Source organism: Lagenorhynchus albirostris, chromosome 11, assembly GCF_949774975.1.
Source record: "Lagenorhynchus albirostris chromosome 11, mLagAlb1.1, whole genome shotgun sequence".
In the NCBI taxonomy this organism is placed as follows: Eukaryota; Metazoa; Chordata; class Mammalia; order Artiodactyla; family Delphinidae; genus Lagenorhynchus; species Lagenorhynchus albirostris.
The window spans coordinates 89,334,424-89,360,767 of NC_083105.1; the positions used below are offsets into that span (position 1 = coordinate 89,334,424).

At 40.7% G+C, this 26,344-nt stretch overlaps 1 protein-coding gene and 1 pseudogene across 1 annotated transcript in view; both read right to left on the reverse strand.

The window, feature by feature from the left end:
* Positions 1-18,144, reverse strand: part of LOC132530014 (MORF4 family-associated protein 1-like) — a 49,187-nt gene extending 31,043 nt beyond the window's left edge. Inside the window, exons 1-2 of the mRNA XM_060167077.1 lie at positions 18,092-18,144; positions 12,669-12,793 (exon numbers count right to left, since the gene is read on the reverse strand). Coding sequence (XP_060023060.1) covers positions 12,669-12,793; positions 18,092-18,144 — 178 coding nt within the window. The remainder of the gene's footprint in view (positions 1-12,668; positions 12,794-18,091) is intronic.
* Positions 18,145-19,967: 1,823 nt separating this feature from the next.
* On the reverse strand, positions 19,968-20,619 carry LOC132530015 (phosphorylase b kinase regulatory subunit beta-like; annotated as a pseudogene).
* Between the last annotated feature and the right edge of the window lie 5,725 nt (positions 20,620-26,344).

The window sequence follows — 26,344 nt, forward strand, 5'->3', positions numbered from 1 at the left end:
GGTGCTAAAAATATACCCACAAGATATCAGATGCCTAGGAATAACCTACTGAATACAAAGAAATCAAAAAAGTCACTGAGTTGGAATTTGAAAATAAAAAGGTTATTGTGGGATTGTATGAAATCACGTGTGTGAAACTTCTGAAAATTGTTGAGCACTATAGAATTTAAAGAATCTTTTATTCAAAACTGACGAAACAATTTTCCTCTTTAATTCTCCCAGCTAAAAAATATGGAGGAAAGATATGAAAATTATCAAATGTGCATATAAATTATCTATTTGTAATTATGTATTACTTAATATACAAATTATTTATGATTATATATATAAATATATATATATAATTCCGTCTGGTATAATTTTCCTTCAACTTGAAAAACTTGTTTTTTCCATTTGTTATGGTTCAGGTTTGCTTGTGCTGAGATTTTTTTTTGTTTTCATTTACCTGAAATGTCCTTATTTGCCTTTGTTCCTGAAGAACACTTATGCTGGATGCAGAATTTTGTCTTGGCAGATTTTTTTTAAACCTCTTTGATGTTGTTTTTCATCTCCATAGTTTCTGATAGGAAATCAACATCATTCAAACTGTGTGCTGCTTTATGTAGAGTTGCCATTTTTTGTCTGTCTGCTTTCAAGTTTTTTTCTCTTTAGTTTTCAGCCTTCTATCTATTATGGGCCTAAGCATGTTTCTGCTCATATTTATTCTTCTTGAGATTTACTGGATTTCTTAAATCTGAAAATTAATTTCATTCATTAAATTGGGAACGTCCTTTGTTATTTAAAAAAAAAAAAGTCACTGAGCTGGAGTTTGAGAAATGATGAGAGCCAGAAGCTAAGCATCTATGTAAACAAAACAAAGGAAACAAAAAACCCCAAAGGAAATAAAAGGAATAGAAGACAAAAGATGAACTGAATGGAGGGTGTATTGTTAGGTAGGAAGCTCTTTTGGAAATTATTTGCAAAGGACAATTGCCTCTCTCCTGACCAATTTTCATATAAGTCAAAGCCTCTGCTTCTTGTTTTTGTCCAGCCTCAGCTTTTGGTGTCCCTTGCACTGTGCTCACATATCTAGTAAGCAGAAATAACATTGTTCTTCCATATTTCCCACAAAAGCTTTGCCACTGGATCTCTTTCTGGCTCCTACTCACCTTTCCTTTTGGGGCTTGTTTATTTCTGCTCAGGTGGAGCTGGAAGCTTCAATTTCTAACTGGCAGCTCAAGTGACTAAAACTCTTTGATGTTTTCATCATTGCAGAAAATTAAACTAATCTACAGATTATAACATATGTGCTATCAGAGTACATGGAAGAAAGGATAAAGAAAATCCCAAATTTGAGGACAGGTTACAAAGTGCTGAAGTAAAGTTAAAACTATGGTTGGGAACTTCAAAACTGCATAAAAAGCATTAAATCAAAACACCTGAAACTTTGTTGTTCTTTTTTGTACATCTTTTTTGCTATCCCTTCTATCTTAAAAGATAGTAAGATTCATTAGAATTTTTGACAGCAATCTGGTTAACAGAACAAAATGTAAAACAAGTGCATCAAAAATTTGAGAATTCTGAGCCGCATTAGGAAATAAAAGGTCAATATTTTAGCAAAACATCCCAAAGTCTCTGCACAACAAATTACCTCCTCTGGAGAGCTGCAATAATATGACTCAATCTGCTGAGTGTCACATAATGCTTGTTTTGAAAATATTTTGCTTTTCTTAGCTGAAGGGCACGCTCTAACACTTCAGATTACAATAACATGGGCTTACATTTCAGCTACTTTAATTCACATCAATCTCACAATCTGGCAGAAACATTTTTCACCCAGTCCGTGTTTGTTCTGGTCATACTGAGAATTCTATTTTTAGAAAAAGGTGTTTAAAACGGAACCATAAACACAGATGTAAAAAGATGTTATCCTGAAATTTATGAATGTTTTTCAGATTTCAGACTCAGGAAATGAGATGTTAGTTCATTTCTATGGGTGGTCCCATCTTGCCTGGACTGGAAAAGGAAAAAGGAAACAAAAGAAAAAGAAATGTACCCTAGCAAGCTCAGAGAAAACTTTTTCCCTCTAACTTTTTTTTCTTTTAGGTGTAGAGAAAGTGTAAGGGTGGAGAATTATTTGTTGTATCCTGCTCAGCTTATATTTCATGTTTTGATTTAAAATTTGCTCATGTGATTCAAGGCCTCTTCCTAAGGAAAGAAAGAAAAAAAAAACACTGCTTACCCAGAAATGCTTACTAAATCCAACAGCACGCCTGCTACAGATTAAATGCAGATTAAATTGACTCTCTTCTTTTCACATGCCAGTATCTTTCTTCACTGAGGTGTATCATTTGTACTGCAGGAAATCCAGAGAAACATGGGAGTCAGACACTCAGGCCAGTTAAAAGCAAAAAAACCTAAACAATGAAACATGTTTGAGAAAAAAATCTGAGTGATATTTATTGCTATAAAACATGTTCCTGATTCTTTTGATAACCGTATGCAACAGTGCTTCAGCCACACTGGAATTTCTGGTGCAACTGTTAACAAGTAATAAATCTTACCTTGCTCTCTCAGAAGAATAAGAAATAAAGCTGTCTTCTGCTAAAGGAAAACGCTTCTAGATAGGTAACCCACCATTGTGTGCTATTTATTGTAGTTTATTTTGTATCATTCTGACAGCCTCGCCTCAGAGGAACTTTGGGGGAAGGGAGGGACCAGGTGAGGACCTTGACCTAGGGCAGGGCTGAAACCAGTGAGGGAACCAATAGCTGAGGTAGAAGCAGCTGGTAGAACAGAACTCTATCTGGAAGACAGTGCTATTCTAAGAGGCCCATCCAGTGTGTGATGAATGACTACAGAAGTGAAGGACTGGTTAAGCCAGGCAGAGGTCAGGGGCAGGTTTTAGGAAGAGGCTTTAGCAAATGAGGAAGAAGGAAACCCTGAAACAGTGGCTGGCACATGGCCCAGGCCCACACATCTGCAGTGGCAAAGGCTGTGGCCTAGAGGCACAGGACATCAAACTCAACAGCAAGATACACTCTAGACTCTGTTGCTGGGTGTATCTGGGCCTAACTGTATGTAAACTCTGGTTAAAATTGTTCCCAGAACTCAGGTTGTTGGCATCAGGGTCTGCAGATGAGAAATCTGGTGAAGTTTCTGATAAGAGCCACTTATGTGGTCTCCCTGAATCCACTTCTATCTCACTCCAATCTATTTTTCACCCAGAAGTTGGAGAAGTCCTTAAAAAAATGTCTGATGGATATAGGCTTCCGGGAAGATGCTGGAAGAGTAAGACGCGGAGATCACCTTCCTCCCCACAGATACACCAGAAATACATGTACACGTGGAACAACTGCTACAGAACACCTACTGAACGCTGGCAAAAGACCTCAGACCTCCCAAAACGCAAGAACCACCCCCCCCCAGGTACCTGGGTAGGGCAAAAGAAAAAAGAATAAACAGAGACAAAAGGATAGGGACGGGACCTGCACCAGTGGGAGGGAGCCGTGAAGGAGGAAAGATTTCCACACACTAGAAGCCCCTTCGCGGGCAGAGACTGCGGGTGGCGGAGGGGGAAAGCTTGGGAGCCGCGGAGGAGAGCACAGCAACAGGGGTGCGGAGGGCAAAGCGAAGAGATTCCCACACAGAGAATCAGGGCCGACAGGCACTCACCAGTCTGAGAGGCTTCTCTGCTCACCCGCCGGGGCGGGCGGGGCTGGGAGCTGAGGCTCGGGCTTCGGTAGGAGCGCAGGGAGAGGACTGGCGGCGTCAACACGGCCTGAAGGGGGTTAGTGCGCCACAGCTAGCCGGGAGGGAGCCCGGGAAAATGTCTGGACCTGCCGAAGAGGCAGGAGACTTTTTCTTCCCTCTTTGTTTCCTGGTGCGCGAGGAGACGGGATTCAGAGCGCTGCTTAAAGGAGCTCCAGAGACAAGCGCGAGCCGCGGCTAAAAGCGCGGACTCCAGAGACGGGCATGAGACGCTAAGGCTGCTGCTGCCGCCGCCAAGAAGCCTGTGTGCGACCACAGGTTACTATACACATCCCCCTTCCGGGGAGCCTGTGCAGCCCGCCACTGCCAGGGTCCCGTGATCCAGGGACAACTCCCCCAGGAGAACGCACGGCGCGCCTCAGGCTGGCGCAACGTCACGCTGGCCTCTGCCGCCGCAAGCTCGCCCCGCCTCCGTACCCCTCCCTCCCCCCCGGCCTGAGTGAGCCGACCTGCACGCAGAGGCGGGGCCAAATCCAAAACTGAGCCCCTGGAAGCTGTGAGAACAAAGAAGAGAAAGGGAAATCTCTCCCAGCAGCCTCAGAAGCAGCGGATTAAAGCTCCACAATCAACTTGATGTACCTTGCCTCTGTGGAATACATGAATAGACAACGAATCATCTCAATTAAGGAGGTGGCCTTTGAGAGCAAGATTTATGATTTTTTTCCCCTTTTGCTCTTTTTGTGAGTGTGTATGTGTATGCTTCTGTGTGAGATTTTGTCTGTATAGCTTTGCTTCCACCATTTGTCCTAGGGTTCTATCTGTCCGTTTTTTTTAATTTTTTTTCTTTTTTTCTTAATAATTATTTTTTTATTTAATAACTTTATTATATTTTATTTTATTTTACTTTATCTTCTTTTTTCCTTCCTTCCCTCCTCCCTCCCTCCCTTCTTTCTTTCTTCCTTTCTTTCTTTCTCCTTCTACTAATTCTTTCTTTCTACTTTTTCTCCCTTTTATTCTGAGCCGCGTGGATGAAAGACTCTTAGTGCTGCAGCCAGGAGTCAGTGCTGTGCCTCTGAGGTGGGACAGCCAACTTCAGGACACCGGTCCACAAGAGAACACACAGCTCCACATAATATCAAATGGCGAAAATCTCCCAGAGATCTCCATCTCAACACCAGCACCCAGCTTCACTCAACGACCAGCAAGCTACAGTGCTGGACATCCTATGCCAAACAACTAGCAAGACGGGAACACAACCCCACACATTAGCAGAGAGGCTGCCTAAAATCATAATAAGTCCACAGACACCCCAAAGCACACCACTAGATGTGGACCTGCCCACCAGAAAGACAAGATCCAGCCTCATCCACCAGAACACAGGCACTAGTCCCCTCCACCAGGAAGCCTACACAACCCACTGAACCAACCTTAGCCACTGGGGACAGACACCAAAAACAACGGGAACTACGAACCTGCAGCCTGCAAAAAGGAGACCCCAAACACAATAAGATAAGCAAAATGAGAGAAGACAGAAAAACACACAGCAGATGAAGGAGCAAGATAAAAACCCACCAGACCTAACGAATGAAGTGGAAATTGGCAGTGTACCTGAAAAAGAATTCAGAATAATGATAGTAAAGAGGATCCAAAATCTTGGAAATAGAATAGACAAAATGCAAGAAACATTTAACAAGGACCTAGAAGAACTAAAGATGAAACAAACAACGATGAACAACACAATAAATGAAATTAAAAATACTCTAGATGGGATCAATAGCAGAATAACTGAGGCAGGAGAACGGATAAGTGACCTGGAAGATAAAATAGTGGAAATAACTACTGCAGAGCACAGTAAAAAAAAAAAGAATGAAAAGAACTGAGGACAGTCTTAGAGACCTCTGGGACAACATCAAACGCACCAACATTCGAATTATAGGGGTTCCAGAAGAAGAAGAGAAAAAGAAAGGGACTCAGAAAATATTTGAAGAGATTATAGTTGAAAACTTCCCTAATATGGGAAAGGAAATAGTTAATCAAGTCCAGGAAGCACAGAGAGTCCCATACAGGATAAATCCAAGGAGAAAAGAGCCAAGCCGCATATTAATCAAATTGTCAAAAATTAAATACAAAGAAAACATATTAAAAGCAGCAACGGAAAAACAACAAATAACACACAAGGGAATCCCCATAAGGTTAACAGCTGATCTTTCAGCAGAAACTCTGCAAGCCAGAAGGGACTGGCAGGACATATTTAAAGTGATGAAGGAGAAAAACCTGCAACCAAGATTACTCTACCCAGCAAGGATCTCATACAGATTTGATGGAGAAATTAAAACCTTTACAGACAAGCAAAAGCTGAGAGAGTTCAGCACCACCAAACCAGCTTTACAACAACTGCTAAAGAAACTTCTCTAGGCAAGAAACACAAGAGAAGGAAAAGACCTACAATAACGAACCCAAAACAATTAAGAAAATGGGAATAGGAACATACATATCGATAATTATCCTAAATGTAAATGGACTAAATGCTCTCACCAAAAGACACAGATTGGCTGAATGGATACAAAAACAAGACCCTTATATACGCTGTCTACAAGAGACCCATTTCAGACCCAGAGACACATACAGACAGAAAGTAAGGGGATGGAAAAAGATATTTCATGCAAATGGAAACCAAAACAAAGCTGGAGTAGCAATTCTCATATCAGACAAAATAGACTTAAAAATAAAGACTATTAGAAGAGACAAAGAAGGACACTACATAATGATCAAGGGATCGATCCAAGAAGAAGATATAACAATTGTAAATATTTATGCACGCAACATAGGAGCACCTCAATACATAAGGCAAATAATAACAGCCATAAAAGGAGAAATTGACAGTAACACATTCATAGTAGGGGACTTTAACACCCCACTTTCACCAATGGACATATCATCCAAAATGAAAATAAGTAAGAAAACACAAGCTTTAAATGATACATTAAAAAAGATGGACTTAATTGATATTTATATTAAACAAGATGAACTTAATTAATATTTATAGGACATTCCATCCAAAAACAACAGAATACACATTTTTCTCAAGTGCTCATGGAACATTCTCCAGGATAGATCATATCTTGGGTCACAAGTCAAGCCTTGGTAAATTTAAGAAAATTGAAATTATTTCAAGTGTCTTTTCCGACCACAGCGCTATGAGACTAGATATCAATTACAGGTAAAGATCTGTAAAAAATACAAACACATGGAGGCTAAACAATACACTACTTAATAACGAAGTGATCACTGAAGAAATCAAAGAGGAAATCAAAAAATACCTAGAAAAAAATGACAATGGAGACACGACAACCCCAAATCTATGGGATGCAGCAATAGCAGTTCTAAGAGCGAAGTTTATAGCAATACAATCCTACTTTAAGAAACAGGAAACATCTCGAATAAACAACCTAACCTTGCACCTAAAGCATTAGAGAAAGAAGAAAAAAAAAAAAAAACCCAAATTTAGCAAAAGGAAAGAAATCATAAAAATCAGATCAGAAATAAATGAAAAAGAAATGAAGGAAATGATAGCAAAGATCAGTAAAACTAAAAGCTGGTTCTTTGAGAATGTAAACAAAATTGATAAACCATTAGCCAAACTCATCAAGAAAAAAAGGGAGAAGACTCAAATCAATAGAATTAGAAATGAAAAAGGAGAAGTAACAACTGACACTGCAAAAATACAAAAGATCATGAGAGATTACTACAAGCAACTCTATGCCAATAAAATGGACAACCTGGAAGAAATGGACAAATTCTTAGAAATGCACAACCTGCCAAGACTGAATCAGGAAGAAATAGAAAATATGAACAGACCAATCACAAGCACTGAAATTGAAACTGTGATTTAAAATCTTCCAACAAACAAAAGCCCAGGACCAGATGGCTTCACAGGCAAATTCTATCAAACATTTAGAGAAGAGCTAACACCAATCCTTCTGAAAATCTTCCAAAATATAGCAGAGGGAGGAACACTCCCAAACTCATTCTACGAGGCCACCATCACCTTGATACCAAAACCAGACAAGGATGTCACAAAGAAAGAAAACTACAGGCCAATATCACTGATGAACATAGATGCAAAAATCCTCAACAAAATACTAGCAAACAGAATCCAACAGCACATTAAAAGGATCATACACCATGATCAAGTGGGGTTTATTCCAGGAATGCAAGGATTCTTCAATATATGCAAAACAATGTGATAAACCATATTAACAAATTGAAGGAGAAAAACCATATGATCATCTCAATAGATGCAGAGAAAGCTTTCGACAAGATTCAACACCCATTTATGATAAAAACCCTGCAGAAATTAGGCATAGAGGGAACTTTCCTCAACATAATAAAGGCCATATATGACAAACCCACAGCCAACATCGTCCTCAATGGTGAAAAACTGAAAGCATTTCCACTAAGATCCGGAACGAGACAAGGTTGCCCACTCTCACTGCTCTTATTCAACATAGTTTTGGACGTTTTAGCCATAGGAATCAGAGAAGAAAAGGAAATAAAAGGAATCCAAATCGGAAAAGAAGAAGTAAAGCTGTCACTGTTTGCAGATGACATGATACTATACATAGAGAATCCTAAAGATGCTACCAGAAAACTACTAGAGCTAATCAATGAATTTGGTAAGTAGCAGGATACAAAACTAATGCACAGAAATCTCTGGCATTCTTATACACTAATGATGAAAAATCTGAATGTGAAATCAAGAAAACACTCCCATTTACCATTGCAACAAAAAGAATAAAATATCTAGGAATAAACCTACCTAAGGAGACAAAAGACCTGTATGCAGAAAATTATAAGACACTGATGAAAGAAATTAAAGATGATACAAATAGATGGAGAGATATACCATGTTCTTGGATTGGAAGAATCAACATTGTGAAAATGACTCTACTACCCAAAGCAATCTACAGATTCAATGCAATCCCTATCAAACTACCACTGGTATTTTTCACAAAACTAGAACAAAAAATTTCACAATTTGTATGGAAACACAAAAGACCCCGAATAGCCAAAGCAATCTTGAGAACGAAAAATGGAGCTGGAGGAATCAGGCTCCCTGACTTCAGACTATACTACAAAGTTACAATAATCAAGACAGTATGGTACTGGCACAAAAACAGAAAGATAGATCAATGGAACAGGATAGAAAGCCCAGAGATAAACCCACGCACATATGGTCACCTTATCTTTGATAAAGGAGGCAGGAATGTACAGTGGACAAAGGACAGCCTCTTCAATAAATGGTGCTGGGAAAACTGGACAGGTACATGTAAAAGAATGAGATTAGATCACTCCCTAACACCATACACAAAAATAAGCTCAAAATGGATTAAAGACCTAAATGTAAGGACAGACAGTATCAAACTCTTAGAGGAAAACATAGGCAGAACACTCTATGACATAAATCACAGCAAGTTCCTTTTTGACCCACCTCCTAGAGAAATGGTAATAAAAACAAAAGTAAACACCTAAACAGACATTTCTCCAAAGAAGATATACAGACTGCCAACAAACACATGAAAGAATGCTCAACTTCATTAATCATTAGAGAAATGCAAATCAAAACTACAATGAGATATCATCTCACACCAGTCAGAATGGCCATCATCAAAAAATCTAGAAAGAATGCTGGGGAGGGTGTGGAGAAAAGGGAACCCTCTTGCACTGTTGGTGGGAATGTAAATTGATACAGCCACTGTGGAGAACAGTATGGAGGTTCCTTAAAAAACTACAAATAGAACTACCATATGACCCAGCAATCCCACTATTGGGCATATACCCTGAGAAAACCATAATTCAAGAAGAGTCATGTACCAAAATGTTCATTGCAGCTCTATTTACAATAGCGCAGAGATGGAAACAACCTAAGTGTCCATCATCGGATGAATGGATAAAGAAGATGTGGCACATATATACAATGGAATATTACTCAGCCATAAAAAGAAACGAAATTCAGCTACTTGTAATGAGGTAGATAGACCTAGAGTCTGTCATACAGAGTGAAGTTAGTCAGAAAGAGAGAGACAAATACCGTATGCTAACACATATATATGGAATTTAGGGAAAAAAATGTCATGAAGTACCTAGGGGTAAGACAGGAATAAAGACACAGACCTACTAGAGAATGGACTTGAGGATATGGGGAGGGGGAAGGGTATGCTGTGACAAAGCAAGAGAGAGGCATGGACATATATACACTACCAAACGTAAGGTAGATAGCTGGTGGGAAGCAGCCGCATAGCCCGGGGAGATCAGCTTGGTGCTTTGTGACCTCCTGGAGGGGTGTGATAGGTAGGGTGGGAGGGAGGGAGACGCAAGAGGGAAGACATATGGCAATATATGTATATGTATAACTGATTCACTTTGTTATAAAGCAGAAACTAACACACCATTGTAAAGCAATTATACTCCAATAAAGATGTGAAAAAAAATAACGCTGCTATAAAAAAAAAAAAAAGTCTGATGACCACACCCTCTGTTTAAATTCCATTGAAGGTGTTCCTTTGGCCTTCTGGGTAAAACCAAACCCCAACGAGGCGTACAAATCTGTGCATCCGGCCAGTCTTCCTGTTGATTTCCGCCCTCCAGCCACCATGGCCTTTTCCAGCTGCTCAGTGCATATATGCCTGCTTTGCACCACCTACTCTGCCTGAATATCTCTTCTCCATTTTCTTGCAGTAGCAGCAGCCTGTTCTTCAGCTCACCCATCAAGGGTCACTCCTTCGTGGAAGTGCAGACTAGGTGAGGTCCCCTGTTCTAGACTCTCTTGTAGCTTTTCTTTCATCTTCAAAGCAGTTATCACAATAATGGTCAAATAATTAAGTGTGCAACTGGTTGTTTAATGTTTGTCTCTCTGGCTGGCTGAAAACTCTACTAGCCTAAGACTACATTTGTGTTGTATTCCACTGTGCTTACCTGTCATAAGACTTTTTCGAAGTAGATACTTAGTAAGTAGTTACTGAATGATTGAATGTGTGAATAAGGGTTGAGCAACTCATCACCATATCTCAAATCATAATAGAGTCAAGTCTGTTCTGCCTGCCTATAAGGCCAGCATACTGTAAGGATCCATCTTAGTAAACCATTCTATCATGTGATATCATGACAAATAGTATAACACAACAACAACAAAATGAACCATATCTATGGCTTACTTTATTTACTACTAAATTTATTTTTTTTCAGATTCCTTTTTTTAGAGTTGGAAAAAATATTACTTGTAGAAAGTGAACGAGAGAGAAGAAAAGAGCCAACAAAATACCACATCAGTCTTCTGGAATTGATAAGTCAAATGGACACTCTGCATTGGTGACTTTTCCTATGTTCGTCCACAAGCCACTAAATTTAATGTTGTTTTCCAAAGTCACATCAGTCTACAAACTGTAATACCTTCAACAACCTAGACTTTGGAATGTTGCCAGAGGTCCTTATCTCACCTCCCTGTGGTAATACACTGAAGTTGAAGTGAAGCAACTGATATTACATGAATCCACCAACCGTAAAGGTAAAGTGGATTACCTGCCTGCTAGGCCCAAATGCTGTTGAAATCTGCTACATGTGTAATAGGACTTGTAAAAGGCTGTTCATTCAATTTCTAAAATGTCTCTAGAATGTGTTCCCTCTTCCTGCATCTGTTCACACTCGTACTATCACTACCTTAGTTTGGACCTTTTGTCATTCCTTGTATGGGCTATTTTAACAGTCTAACTAATGACTTTTCTGCCTCTTATGTCTCCTTTCTCTAATCTTTCCTCCTGCCCTGCAACCAGAATTAGCTGTCTGAAATGTAAACACGGTCATTTAACTTCCCTAATTAAAGATCTTTCATGACTTTCATTTGCTTATATGAGCAATTTTAAAACTTAAAAATAACAGCGGAGTTCTACTTTCAAATTAGAAATATAAGAGAGATATAAAAGATACAAATTGGTCTGGGGTGGAGTGGAGGGGCCCAGAGCTCTGGTTTTTTTGTGCTCCCATTAGGGCACCTCTTTGGGACCTGCAGGCTCATTGGATGACCTGGCTGACCTCATCAAGGCCAATCTCTTCAGAAAAGCATTCACGAGTCTTCACAATCTGACCACACTTTCACCCTCTAGCATAGTCTTGCTAGTCCACCCACATACTTTCTGACCCCTGGACTTGTCACCATTTCTAACACGCCATGCTTTTTCTTTAATTTTTGCCTTGACATTTTCTGTTACTGCTCACTGGCAAGGCCATTCTCTGCTGGTGAAACTTAGGACCCAGTTTCAATCTCATCACTTCTGAAAGGCTTTTCAGATGCCTCCAGTCAGAGCTGGGCTCTCTCCATCCCCCAACGCTGGTTCTGTACCTAACCCCATCACAGCACTTAGCACATTATATGGTCTGTCTCCTTATTTGATGTCAGAAAATATTTTACTCATCCTGGTGAAACTAGTGCTTTCCTAATACTGGCTGATAGTTAAGTTTTTGCTGAATGCAAGATGATTCTACCTTCTTCCCTCAGGAAGTAAAATTCCTGGGAGGTGAATTCAACATAACTTTTCCCTCATCATCACTTTCCTCCCTGCCACAATATATACTGCTATGGATTCCCAATTTATATGTTGGAGTCCTAATTCCCAATGTGATGATATTTGGAGGTGGGACTTTTGGGAGGTAATTAGGTTGTGAGTGTTGAGCCCCAGTGCATTGGATTAGTGCCCTTATAAGAAGAGATGGGAGAAAGATGATCTCTCTCTCTCTGCCATGTGAGGATACAGTGAGAAGCTGGCTGCCTATAAGCCAAGAAGAAGGCTCTTGCCAGACACCAAATCTGCTGACACCTTGGCCTTGGACTTCTCAGCCTTCAGAATTGTAAGAAATAAATGTTTAGACCATCCAATCTATGGTATTTGTTATAGAAGCGCAAGCTAAGACACATACCTACATACTTAAGATGCTGCCTTTTTTTTCTTCCTGATTTTCAGCAAGACGTGAATATCCCTTTTCTGGGCTTTCAACCAGACTTTGGGTTACAAAGAAGAGTCTAGGGGGATCATGGGTCACTCCTGAAGACCTAAATAGAGGAGAAAATGTAACAGAGGTATCAAGTCTTAAAAGATCTTGGAGAGAAAAATTGAGAGAGACCCAGAATTGTTTTTCCTCGTGTGGCATATAGTAGGTATGAATTTCTCAAAATCCAAAACTCAGATGTGCAAGAAAGGAAGTCTTAGATTTTTTTTTTTCTAAATTCCAGTTTAATATCTATTTAGAGACTCGATTCTTCCTGATGGCAGTAACCATAGTTTTAGTCAATTCCTGGCAAACTCAGTCACTTCAAATTTTAATGCAGACAATTCTCTGATTGCATTTAAGTAGCCTCTTGGCTCCAGGGAAGGAGGAAGTATCTGGGCCTTGGTTAGTAGTTGTCCATGCTGTCATTTGCTGAGGTCATCGTGTATGGTTTCCAGATGTAGTCACTACACTACAGTAGCTTCTGTTGAGATGTTCATGCTCCTAGTAATTCTCAGCTATATGATCCAAGCTTTCTTATGCTGCACTGTTCCCTGGTCATGACTACAAATTTCATTCAGGGCTCTTCACTCTCTCAACTAATTCTGTAAACCTAAGCCAGTTTAGTCTCATACAACTTTAGGTTATTTTAGTAAATAATAGTAACCACCACAAAACTGACTTACTCTCCATAAATTATGCCACAAATACAGACCTTATTAAAAAAATTCATTGGCAAGCAGGCTCAAAAACATTTATACAAACTGTTCCGTAAGATCGATGAAGTCCCAGCTCTCTGTTCTTTTGAAGTGCTCCAACTACCTCTTTCATGAAATGTTTACTTGAAGCAGATGCAACCACATCCAGAGGCAGAATTCTGTACCCTTGGAGTCGCATGAGGCAACCAGAAGTCCTCTGACTCAATGATTGGACACAGGTTCTGTTGTGGGTCAAGCCTTGGGCATTATCCTTGAGGGTACAGGTTACAGGCCTGGGTGGACTTTAAAAAAATTTTTTGGCTGCGTGGTGTCTTTGTTGCTGCGCGCGGGCTTTCTCTAGTTGCGGTGAGCGGGGGCTACTCTTCGTTGCGCTGCGCGGGCTTCTCATTGCGGTGGCTTCTCTTGTTGCGGAGCATGGGCTCCAGGCACACGGGCTTCAGCAGTTGTGGCTCGCGGGCTGTAGAGTGCAGGCTCAGTAGTTGTGGTGCACAGGCTTAGCTACTCTACGGCATGTGGGATCTTCCCAGACCAGGGCTCAAAACCGTGTCTCCCTGCATTGGCAGGCGGATCCTTAACCACTGCACCACCAGGGAAGCCCTGGGTGGACTTTCGTATTCTGTTCATTGAACAACATATCTGAAATTCCACTCATTTCCACAATGAGACCTTGTTTCTAACATTCATTATGCTAGTTAGAAAAGCTAGTATTGATGGAGATGTGGATAACAGAAGGTGTATATTCCTATGGGCTGTCTCTGGAGTGTGGGCTCTTGATTTTCATGGCAGGTGGCTACTTCTGGGATTTCAATTCCTGCTTTGGGTAACCTTAGTTCAGGCTGCTATCACAAAAATATAGACTGGGTGACTTAAACCACAAACATTTATTTCTCTCAGTTTCGGAGGCTGGGAAGTCCAATATCAAGGCACTAGCAGATTCAGTGTCTGGTGAGACCCCTCTTCCTGGCTTTTAGATACACGTCTTCTTGTATCCTTCCATGATGGAGAGGAGAGAAAAAGGGCAGCTCTCTTTCTCTTTTTCTAAGGACACTAGTTCCCTCATGGAGGCTCCATCTTCATGATCGAATTACCCCCAGAGGCCCCACCTTCAAAGGCCACCACATTAGGGCTTCAACATATGAATTTTTGGGAGACACAAACATTTAGTCCATAACTGGAAACTAAGAGGTGGGGGTGATGTGGGAAGGAGTGAAGATACATGGATTAGTACTTCAAAGTACTATTCTACTCTGTAAATGTACTTTTCTCTCTTGAGAGGAAATGCAGAAGTCTGTTTGCTCATAAACCAGCAGCAGGAGGTGGATAACACTTTTAGATAAATGTTAACATTTTAATTTTTTTGTGAGAAGAGAGACCACTGACATGTTGGTTAAGAGAAAATTTGAACTGACCTGATCTAAATTTAGAAAGTAAATCTTGGAGCTTTTCTTTTTTTATGATAATCTAGTTTATTCTTATTTTAATTAATCATTATATCACAGAAGGTTGCCTTTTCTAATTAACACACAAAAAGGCAGGAATTATAAAGAACCTTGAAATATCTTAATCCCTAAGTATGAAAACCATACATTGAGGAAAAATAATTTTAAGAAACTTAATAGTAAGTATCTAGCACATAGTAGGGCCTCATTAAACATTTGTTTTTGAATGAATGAATGACTGAATAAGTGAAAGCATGATGCCAAAAAGCTCAGGGGTATGTTATCAAAACACAGGCAAAGACATGGCAACCTTACACATAGTAGAAACTTCTGGATGACCGAGAGAGTTTTTTCTGCAGACACGATCATAGAGAAAACAACTCTGCCCAAATCTCACGGGAGAATTAGGATGAGGCATCCCCAGTGACTCTCCCGTCTGTCCCTTTGAACTTGAAGCCCAGAGTCTCAGGGTCTGAGGCATTCTGCTGGGGACAGAGAGGGGTTGTGGGGACAAGAGGAAAGCCCCAAGAAGGCTTTTGCTCCTCTTTGAGTGTCAGAAAACAGAGTAGGGCAGAAATTGTCTGTCAGAAGAAATTTAGAAACATTTACTAAATTTTGACTCCTACATTGTACTAAGTTTATTTTCTTAACTTGATTTTATTTTTTTTCTCAAACTATGCAGGAGTAATTTAAAAGGTCAAACAGTTGTATGAGGCTTACAATAAAACTGAAAAGTCTCCTCTCTTACCTCTCTATCCTTCCTCTAAAGGGGCAACCAGTTTTCACTCTTTTAGCTATTACCATGTTTATACTCTTATTTCCTATTTTTTCAGTTTTAGGCATGAATGATTAACTTCCTAATAATGGAGGAGGACAATTTAGCTTGTGTACCCCTTTGAGCTTCTCCCATTTTGTCTTTGGAAGGAAGGAAACGTAATTTTCCCTCTACCCTTCTGAGTTCTTGGCTGAGATTCCTGTAATAAGGGACAGATTGACAAGAGAAAAGCAAACAGCAGTTTATTAACGTGTATACCTTATGTGTCCATGAGAGAGACCCAGGGAAAAATGAGTAACTTCCCCAGGTGGCTTAGAATTCAGACTTAAATGCCATCTCAATAGGTTAAAGGTGAGGGGGGGATGTACACCTCTTAGGTAAATGATTTTTAGGAATGATGAATAGGCCCTTAGAAGAATAGATGGGAGGTATGATAGTTTGTGACAAAGTCTGTCTGGTTAAGGTGTCCATTTCTAGTCTCTTCTCCTGTGATAAGAATCAATCTTCCCTGGTTATGAAACTCCTGGGAAGGGATTTATGGCAGTTGAGTTCCTTATGGCAACGGGAGAGGCCACTGCAATGAGAAGCCTGCGCACTGCAACGAAGAGTAGCCCCCGCTCGCCGCAACTAGAGAAAGCCTGCGCACAGCAACGAAGACCCAACACAGCCAAAATAAATAAATTAAAAAAAAAAAATTGACTGACTTCCCCCAAGCAAGAGAGAATTCTCAGCACACTGCTTTTGGACTTCAACTACAACACTGATTGGCTCTTTCTGTCACTACAGCACAGAGCCTTCAGCTAGAACTGTGGCATCGGCTCTCTTGGGTCTCCAGCCTGCCAGCCCAGCCGGCAGATTTTAGACTTGCCATCCTCTGTGATTGTGTGAGCCAGTTCCTTAAAAGAAACCCATTGTTATACAAATATATATATATATATATATATATATACACATCCTATTGGTTCTGTTTCTCTGAAGAACCCTAAAACAGCCTCCGTCCTTACTTTAATTTCACTCTTACTCTTATCCACTCTCCAAGTTGCAACATGCAACTGGCTTCTAAAACTGAAATAGGATACTTTCACTTACCTGTTGAAAAGCTTTTCAGTGTCTTCTTTATAGTTTTTCACAGTTCCAAGCTACTTTTCCACTTTATCCCCAGCCCCTCAATGGTGAAATCTTCCTGGACACACTGTGGTCTTTCCTCCTCTGTCCTTTTGCATGCATGGTTTCTTTGGGGACTGTCCTTCTCCCTCTTTTCCATTTGGAAAATTGGTCTTCTTTTAAGTCCCTGCCAATATATCACTCATATGAAATGTTAGTAATGCTTTTTCTCTTTCCCAACAAGTGAAGGCTTTCCTTCCCTAGCCCCACAAAACCTCTCCTATAGTATATATGAAAAGAAATGCAACCCAAATTGATCATATTGCATTGAGATTATTTGTTTTTGTTTCTCTTTCTCATAAGACTCCAAGACTCTTCAAGGGGGGGTGAGGGGGGGGTGTCTAGTATTGGGCTGGCCAAAAAGTTCATTCGGGTTTCCATACCCTCTTATGGAAAAACCCAAATGAACTTTTGGGCAAACCCAATGCATAGGCGGTATGTTGTGAACATTTAATTACTATTTCTGGGACTGTACTTGAAATTCCTTCAGCATTTCTTATTGCAGCTGGAAAAGGACTAAAAAAAATAAAAGAACTGAATGCACTGCAGTTGAACTTAAATTTTAGTTCTGTATATCACAGCTGATAGAGCAAAGGAGAAGACTATTTCTATATTTTCCGGTACAATTACTCCCTCTCCCTGTCCCCATTATATCCTGCCATCTTGTTCTTTGACTCCTGGTTTAATGTTCTAATTGTTTTCATAGTTTCTATTGTATGGATGCTTCAAGCTTTTTTATTGAAACTGATAGTCTATAAATAATAAATAGCCTAAACCAGTATATTTCTTATTTTCCTAAGAGGCTTTACTTGTAAAACACTAGTTGCCTCTTCTTTTGTGAGGCTTTATATATTGTTAAAAAAAAAATAAAGGACAGGGGGCTTCCCTGGTGGCGCAGTGGTTGAGAGTCCGCCTGCCGATGCAGGGGACACGGGTTCGTGCCCCGGTCCGGGAAGATCCCACATGCCGCACAGCGGCTGGGCCCGTGAGCCATGGCCGCTGAGCCTGTGCGTCCGGAGCCTGTGCCCCGCAACGGGAGAGGCCACAGCAGTGAGAGACCCGCGTACCACAAAAAAAAAAAAAAAAAAAAAAAAAAAAAAAGGACAAGAAAAATATTTAAAATGAAGGGGATGTAAAAACATTACTACCTTCTTCTGTCTTACCCAGATCTTCCCTCTCCCCATGACAGAGACTCATTCTAAGGCAGAGTCCAGAAGTTAGAAGAAACGATATGAGGCAGGCTCTTTCTTGAAGTTAGCCCTCACTTGGCTCCAGCTTCCGAGCTCTGAAGAAACTGTTGCCTTTTCTGCTCCACCATCTTGGGCAATGGATTTCTCCCTGCTGTTGTGATTTTCACTCTGGTGGCTGTGCGGGGATGGGAGCTTCCAGAGCTCAGCCTCCGTGCCTTTATCAGACTCCGATTTCCAGTTTCCTTCGGGCTCCCAGGAAATTTACCTTTTAGAAAATTCTTCTTCCTGACCTCACAAAGTTTTTTGCCTCATTGTTGACTTCCCTGATATCTGTGCTTTTTTTTGTCAGTTGACTTTTTTTTTTTTCCAAATTCAAGTTAAAGTTTCAGCGCTTTGTTCAGTTCTTTGGGCAACAGCTGTGCAAACGAGGCCTTTTGTCTGTTGCTGGTGGCTGAGCCTGGAAAAGAGGGAGAGAAGCTGTCAACTACTTTATTAAGGCAGATCTTTGTTTGTTTATTTTAGAAACTTTGTCTCTCTTAATGTTTATTTTTTTTCTTTTAAAGTTCTTCTTGGGTTATTGGATACAGTGAACTTTCAAATTCTTCTTTAGTCCCACCACCTTTTTTCTAACCTCTTCAAAAAATTTGTTATGCGTGATAGGTCACCTGAGAAACCAGGAATGAATATAAACCTATGGCCGGGCACCTCTACAAAATAATTCTTTTGTGTAGGGATTCTAAGACACTTTTCTTTGCTAATAGGTATGCAGGATAAAGCTCTTAAGACCAGACTGAAGGGAAGCAATACAAAGCATCTAGCACAGCAAAGCTGTAGCAACAAAAAAGATTTCTTTTTATAGTCTCCAGAATAAATGAAGTCAAAACTTCTGAAAGAATATCAGAGCCTGTTATTTTACATCTGTGGTCAGAGTTGAGAGCAACCAGTTTCTCTCCCTAATGTGGGCTGTACAATATCTCTATTCAGGATCACCCTGAGAAACAATGAAAAGTGGCCTCGTGACTGGGAGAATAATAATCCAAGGAAACTTGACGTTTAGTTTGTTTTTGAGTATTACTCTAAAATGAAACATGCGGTGAAGGTTTTGGTTCAAGTTTTGTTTTCCTCCCCACCCTGCCTCTAACATTCCCCCGTCCGGTGCTGCTTGTATCATTTCACGAGCAGCTTCTCTTGGTATCAGTTTTTCCTGTGAGCTGAAATTTAAGTCTTTATTTAGAGAAAGGAAAGCAATCAACTTAATGCAACACCCTGTAAATGGTAATTTTACTGGATTTAAGTGAGGTTGGTAAATAGTTCCATGCCCCTTTTATTGTTAGGTACTTAAGAAAATGTTCTTGTCCAGACTCTGGAAATCTTTTCTTTTTTCTACTCAAAGGGAGACTCAATAGGTGGAGAAACAAAAGCCCTGCAGGTGGCTCCATGCAGACCCAAGACAAATAGAGATCAACATGCAGAAATCAGACAAAAGCAATAGAGGTGGCAATGATGAGGGAGGGGGTATCCTGGAAGGTCAGGTGTAAGGATGCAGCTGTTTTTTTCCCAGGTATTGGTCTGCCCTCTATCCCATTCTTCTAAAAAAAGAGGAGAGAGAAGGCAACGTTTATATATAAGATGAAAAGTTCATACATATTATAAACATTTGCTACTTTCCCTCAGAATCAGAACAGAGTCACCAGGTAGAATAAACTTTTCTTTTCACTCTTGTAAAATAAAATAATTATTACCATCTAATGGGTATCTACTACATGCCTGGTGCAATGCTGGGCACAATGTGTGTGTTGTCTGATTTAATTGTCATCATTAATATTAGTTCCGTTTTATTTTTTATTTTTATGTTTTCCAATCTAGTACTTTGATTTTTTTATTCATATTCAAATTCCACACATTGAAATTAAAACAAAAACAAAAACCAAAACACTGATAAATCAGCAAATTACCTCGAATGCAACTCTGTGCTGCCATTATTATATATGCTTCCTCTTTCCCAGACACCAAAGTCAGGTACACAGTAAATGCTTTCTACACAAAATAAAAGGTTCTGAATAAAAGAGACCTCATCAGTGTTATTGATAATCTGGAGTTCTGAGGAAATCATTTCCACAAGGTAAAGGAGATAGAGTGACACTGCATTTATCTGAAGATGACCATATTCCTCATAGGAAAGGATCTCATCCCCTGTCTGTACCTTGCAGATAGAGTAAAGACATGTTGGGAGTAGATCCTGCTTAAACTGCTGGACCTTATGGGCCGGATGCACATAGCAGTAGAGAATTCCTCTCATACATTTTACGGCCGAGCGCTCCAGCTCATGGGTCCTTCCCTTGTCCTCGTCTATACGCCTGTATGCAAGAGCCAGGCCCCTTAGCACAGTACAGACTGTTGTGGATCTTGGCCTGATCATCGCCACATGTTTTAGTGGGAAAGAGACCTGTGGCTGGACTTCGATAGGGCAGCAATGTTACTTGACAACTCTGTAATAGTGATCCAATTTATCCCATAGTTTTATTATCAGGTCTCGGAAGATTAATGCTTTTAAGAGGTTCAAAGTGAGCCAGACTTTTAAAGAAAGCTGGTGGAGAAGCCATACCTTAAGAATGCATCAGGTGAGCTGGCCATTGCAAATTGTTGACTCTAATCATAAGCGTCGCAGGCTAAACTATAGCAGTTTGCAAAACTGAGCGTTTGGTGAGGGGTCTTCGCTCTAAGGCCTTCCAGCTCACTTCGGCCACGAGCGCAGCCATCGCGCGGTCTGCTCCGCCCGGCAGGCCCCGCCCCGCACGACACTGTCGTGAGGCACACCAGCTGGAAGTTATCGCGAGGGCGAGCTTCGACCTATCACCGGAAGTTATCGCGAGGGCGAGCTTCGACCTATCTCCGCGGCCTCCGGAGCATCCAGTATTCTATTTTAAAAGGGAGACAATGATCTCAGTGAGGTAAGGAAACGTCCAACGGATGCAGCTAATTAAGAGTGTTCACGGGCTTCCCTGGTTGCGCAGTGGTTGAGAGTCCGCCTGCCGATGCAGGGGATACGGGTTTGTGCCCCGGTCCGGGAAGATCCCGCATGCCGCGGAGCACCTGGGCCCGTGAGCCATGGCCGCTGAGCCTGCGCGTCCGGAGCCTGTGCTCCGCAACGGGAGAGGCCACAACAGTGAGAGGCCCGCGTAGAGCAAAAAAAAAAAAAAAAAAAAGTAGGCATTTTAAACTAAGGGTTATATGTAATCTTTGTTACACGTCAACCATCCTTTCGATTCAGTAATCTTTTATTGAGTATCTGCTACGTCATGCTGTGTTAAACAGGTGCTGGAGAGAAAGCAATTAACAGTAGCCGACCAATTGTACAGGTTTGTCACACACACATACAAAATTATTGCATACACACACTACACTGACTTTTGACTTTGTAAACTTATTTTTTGAACAGCACATACAAAGGAACTTCGAACTGTCCTTTACCCAATTGCGTTTCATATTGCATACCAAACCTAGAATGTTTAAGAAAGGACCCAGAACATCTGAGAAAAGCACTGGAGTATGTCTAACCCAGGTTATGTCCACATTTCCAAAAGATTTCTTCTTGTGGAGTTTATCATTAGCCCATCAAAGTAAGAACATGGGAAATTGGTTTCTTTTAAAAAGTAAAAGCATGTACAATAATCACCTTGATAGGAACTGCTTTTGTTAATCTTTTTTGTAAAGGATTTTCAAAAGCAGAAAAGTACTTATTATCAGCAAATTCAGTCTAATGACTGGTAAATTTCTGTTTCATTTTGTAATGATAGGTAAGGTTTTAAGCTTGAATGAAAAGGAAAAATGTTTTAGTGAATTTCTTTGGGCTTAGTGCCCTTCTCTTTTGTTGGTTCCACTATAGAAAAAAGGATGACCTTTTCCAGTGATGTTTTGCATTAGCAAGGAACACCAAATCTTGGAAGTGAGATTGTTTTTAACATATAAAAGATTGTTGAATTACTGCAAAGTGCAAAGGATGGAGCCAAAGTTCTTAATTGATAATGTCACCAGTGGGGAGCTTATCCATTTAAGTAGAACTTTTCAGAAGCCACAAGGAGAAGGGGTGGTTTGGGAGAGGAAAGAATGCTTTTGAAACTCTGAGTATTTAGGTGAAAAACGATGCCATATATTTGGTTGCTTGTCTCATGTCTGTTCTGGACCTGTTTTTAAAAAGGGAACAATGGACAATAAAGATTTGGAATAATTTCACAGCATATTAAAATCACACATAAAATACAGAGGAGATGCAGGGAATTAAAACCATAAAGGCTCATTTTTTGCTAGGATAGGTAACTTCTCCAAAATGTATTTGAAAATCATTAAGAACTCAACTGAGACAGTGAATTCAATGATCCAGTGAATCAAAGAGGCTGCAGTGAGTGCTCTTACCCAATTCTTTGTTTAGATTAAATTGAACAAACAGCCTTCCTAGGCAGTTTTGTTATGGGACTATTTTTTCACCAGAGGAACATAGACTAATCGATAATTCTTATTTACGTTATTTGACAAGCTGTGACACTAGCAATAGGCATACATGTAATTGTTCAATTAGCAAAGTACATCATGTGGGTGCTACATTTGGGAACAACCTTTGATGGGTGCATTATAGTGTCTAACAGGAAGTGATACATAGTTGATAGCGATTAGTTCGTTCTTTTAAACACTACTGGTCAAACTTCTGTATCTTCCTATGTCCACATTTCCAATTAAGGAGTACATTACTGACCTAAAGGCCATTTGAATCAAATGGTAGAACATTATGCCATTTTAAGCAACTTTTTAAGAGCCCCAACAATAGCATAACAAATTCATACATTAATATATATTATTTAGTTAGAAATAAGTGCATTTTCCTTTTTTTATGTTCCAATGCTAGGTGAATGGAAAGTTTTAAAATGCATTTCAGGAACTGAAACAGAATTCTTTTCCTATGTGACATAGAAAAAGAAGAGCAAAATTGAACTTTTGATGCTTCAGGTGTTCATACATTAATGAGAATATGAATACTTGCAAGGGAGCTCTGCATTTAGTATTATCTCTCATATTTGAAGATGTTGCTTACAGGTTGACCATGATGCCAAAAACACACAAATAATTTCTTGTTTGCAGGGACTATTTTTAATCATGAGGGTATGTGCTAAGTGGCTATAGCTTGGAGACTTAAAAATAAAACGTTGCAAACTAGATAGAAGCTTATTTTTCTCTTTCCTAATAGTCCAAAGGTAGGTGAGCTGACCAGGGCAAGCTGACAGCTCTGTTCCACAAAGTCATTCAGGCACCCAGGTTCCTCCCATCTTAGGTTATACCCTCCCTTAGGGTGACTCATCACCACCACGTCTAAGCTCCAACCACTAACAGGCCAAAGAGGAAGTACAGGCAAGCAGATTCCTCTTAAGATTATGACCATGTCGAACTTTACAGAGCTCTGTGATTCTGGAAACCCAAAATGGTTAAAGAAATCCCTCCCACTCTTTGTGTTCTGAGAAACAACTTACTGCAAAGAACCACACTTACCCATGATTTAGAAAAGACTCAAGATGCCGCTCTTGTTTGTGTATGACAAGGCCAGACGCAGACCCTCCAAATTCCCATTCTTTGCTTCCTACCTGATTAGCAGAACTGTTTGGTCCCCACTGATCACTGGGAACAAAATATTTATTAACCAGGCTTTGGTTAAGATTTTCTCCTTCCCTTGAGTCCCTAGAAATTTGGCCTGCCCTCAGCCTGAACCGGGGTACAGCCCCTCCTTAAGGGTCTCCCAGAAAATGGGCTGGACTCAGGGTGAAACATTCTTTGGTCTACTGTCTGACTTTGCCACCCTTTCATCCCACTTTCCTGCACCTGGTTCTGTCTAGCCTTGTTTCCTCCTCTTGGTGGAAGAAACCCATTTTGCCTGACATGTGCAGATCATGTGGTCAGTGTTCTCCCTGCTGTAATAGTTCTCTTCCCTCCCATTGCCATCATCCTTCCCCAATGCTTCTCAATAATCCTTTCTAATAAAGTCCAGATTTTTTTTTTTTTTTTTTTTTTTTTTTTTTAGTGGTATGCGGGCCTCTCACTGTTGTGGCCTCTCCCGTTGCAGAGCACAGGCTCCGGACGTGCAGGCTCAGTGGCCATGGCTCACGGGCCCAGCCACTCCGTGGCATGTGGGATCTTCCCGGATTGGGGCACGAACCCGCGTCCCCTGCATCGGCAGGCAGCCTCCCAACCACTGCGCCACCAGGGAAGCCCCAGATTTGTTTTTAATCTGACGGATGTCAACCAGAAACTCCATTGGTTGGAACCTAGCTGCCAAGGAGCCTGGGAAAGTATCTAGCTGAACAGCTAAACCCAGCTAAAACTCAGGGGTTCTGTTCCTAAAAGAAATAAGAGGGTAATAGATATAGAGGGCAATTGCCAATATCCGCCACACTCTTCATAAAGTCAGCCACCATGTGCAATTCCACATCCTCTTCTCTCCGACTTTTGCTCAAAATAGATCACCCAGAAACTATTTGTCATGTGCCACCTTGGTCTCCCTGTCAGAGTTTCCCTGAACTACTCTGCCATATTTCTGAAAATGTGTCAATATGGTCTTCCTTCCATCAAAAATGCTTGGGGCTTCTCAAATTCACCTTAGGACTGCAGCTTTTAGCTTAGGGCTCCTAAATGTCAGTGTTTAAAACTTAATCAAACTTTGGAAAATGTATTTTTGTGGAAAGAGGTGGGCTTTAACAGGACCATTGTATAGGGTTGTGTAGGTTGAACAACCCTACCAGGCAGCTCTGGTCTTTACAGATGGATAGAAATGACATCAAATTCTGGCTCTGCAGGTCCTAGCTGAGGAATGTTAAGCCTGGTATATAACCTTATGAAGATTTGGCTCCTCGTCAAAAAATGAGAATACTTAAGACCTGCCTTGTAGAGTTGCTGCAAGAATTAGAGATAAGATTCTTGAAGTGTCTAGTATAGTGTCTGGCCCTTGGCATATGCTTGATAACTGGTGGATGCCATTTTAGTTATTAGATAAAACTTTTCTTTGGAATTCTGGGATTCTCCCACTCCATCTCCTCTTCCAAATGCTTCGTCATTCTGTGTTGCTGCCCCTAGTCTGGTTCCACACCCACATCTCATCTTTCTGGATGACATGCTATGCTGTCTTCAGTGTTTTTGTTTTCTCTGCTATCAAAATTGCCTAATCTGGGTTGAATTACTTTAAGGTTGAGTTTTCTGATTTTAGATATAAAATTTTCCTTAAAAAGGTAGTTCTGGGAGACTACAACAGATAGGATGAATTGGATCTTTGGTTGTTTCAAACTACAACATGCTGAGCTATGGGGCAATGAAATGACCCTGTGATATTTTCTCAAGTATCCTCCTGTTAACTATTTTCTGCACATAGTAAGAGTAGAAGAATTGCATTGCTCCAACTTGTTGAGAAAAATCCCATAAAGATGTTTAAATAGCCAGAATGTATTGCACACCTTGGTGGCCTGCATTTTGACGGAACATGTATCAAGTGGTGATTGAGATTAGTTTCAGAATCTACTCCCTAACACACAAAGATGGAGTCACTCATTTCTTTCATGGTGTTGAGATAGTTTGTGGGTGAATGTACACGGATTCTTATTTCAGGTATATATGGGTTTTTTTTTGTTTGTTTTTTGTTTTTTGCGGCGTATGGGCCTCCCACTGTCGCGGCCTCTCCCGCCGCGGAGCATAGCCTCCGGACGCACAGGCTCAGCGGCCATGGCTCACGGGCCCAGCTGCTCCGCGGCACGCGGGACCCTCCCGGACCGGGGCACGAACCTGCGTCCCCTGCACTGGCAGGCGGACTCCCAACCGCTGCGCCACCAGGGAAGCCCAGGTATATGGTTTTAAACGGAGATCTGCAAGTCACATGGTGTGCTTCCATAGGTGTTCTTTTGATATAAATCATTAAACACTTTAAAGTCCTGGAAGTGGATTACTTGTTTTGCTAAGAATAACCTTAATCTTTGAGTTCTCACCAAATTCAGGCTTAATCATTATGCAACCAAATATTCCATACCACCTGTTGGTGTTGTTTATAAGGGAATGAAAGTAGGCACATATAAATTTGAAGCAAAGTAAGTTATGTAGAGAATCCTTGAGGCTTCCAGGTAAGGCAAAAAACAAATTTCATAGAGGGGAGGCTCAGTAATTTTTCTTGTGTTGGATGGGATTAAAACAAGGCTTCACAGATTACCAGCATCTCAGCTTGGCGCTAAAGTTTTCATGATGATGAAGAAGTTTTACTTTTCTCTAAGTCTTATTGCAGGATTTGGGGAATACTGATGTAAACGG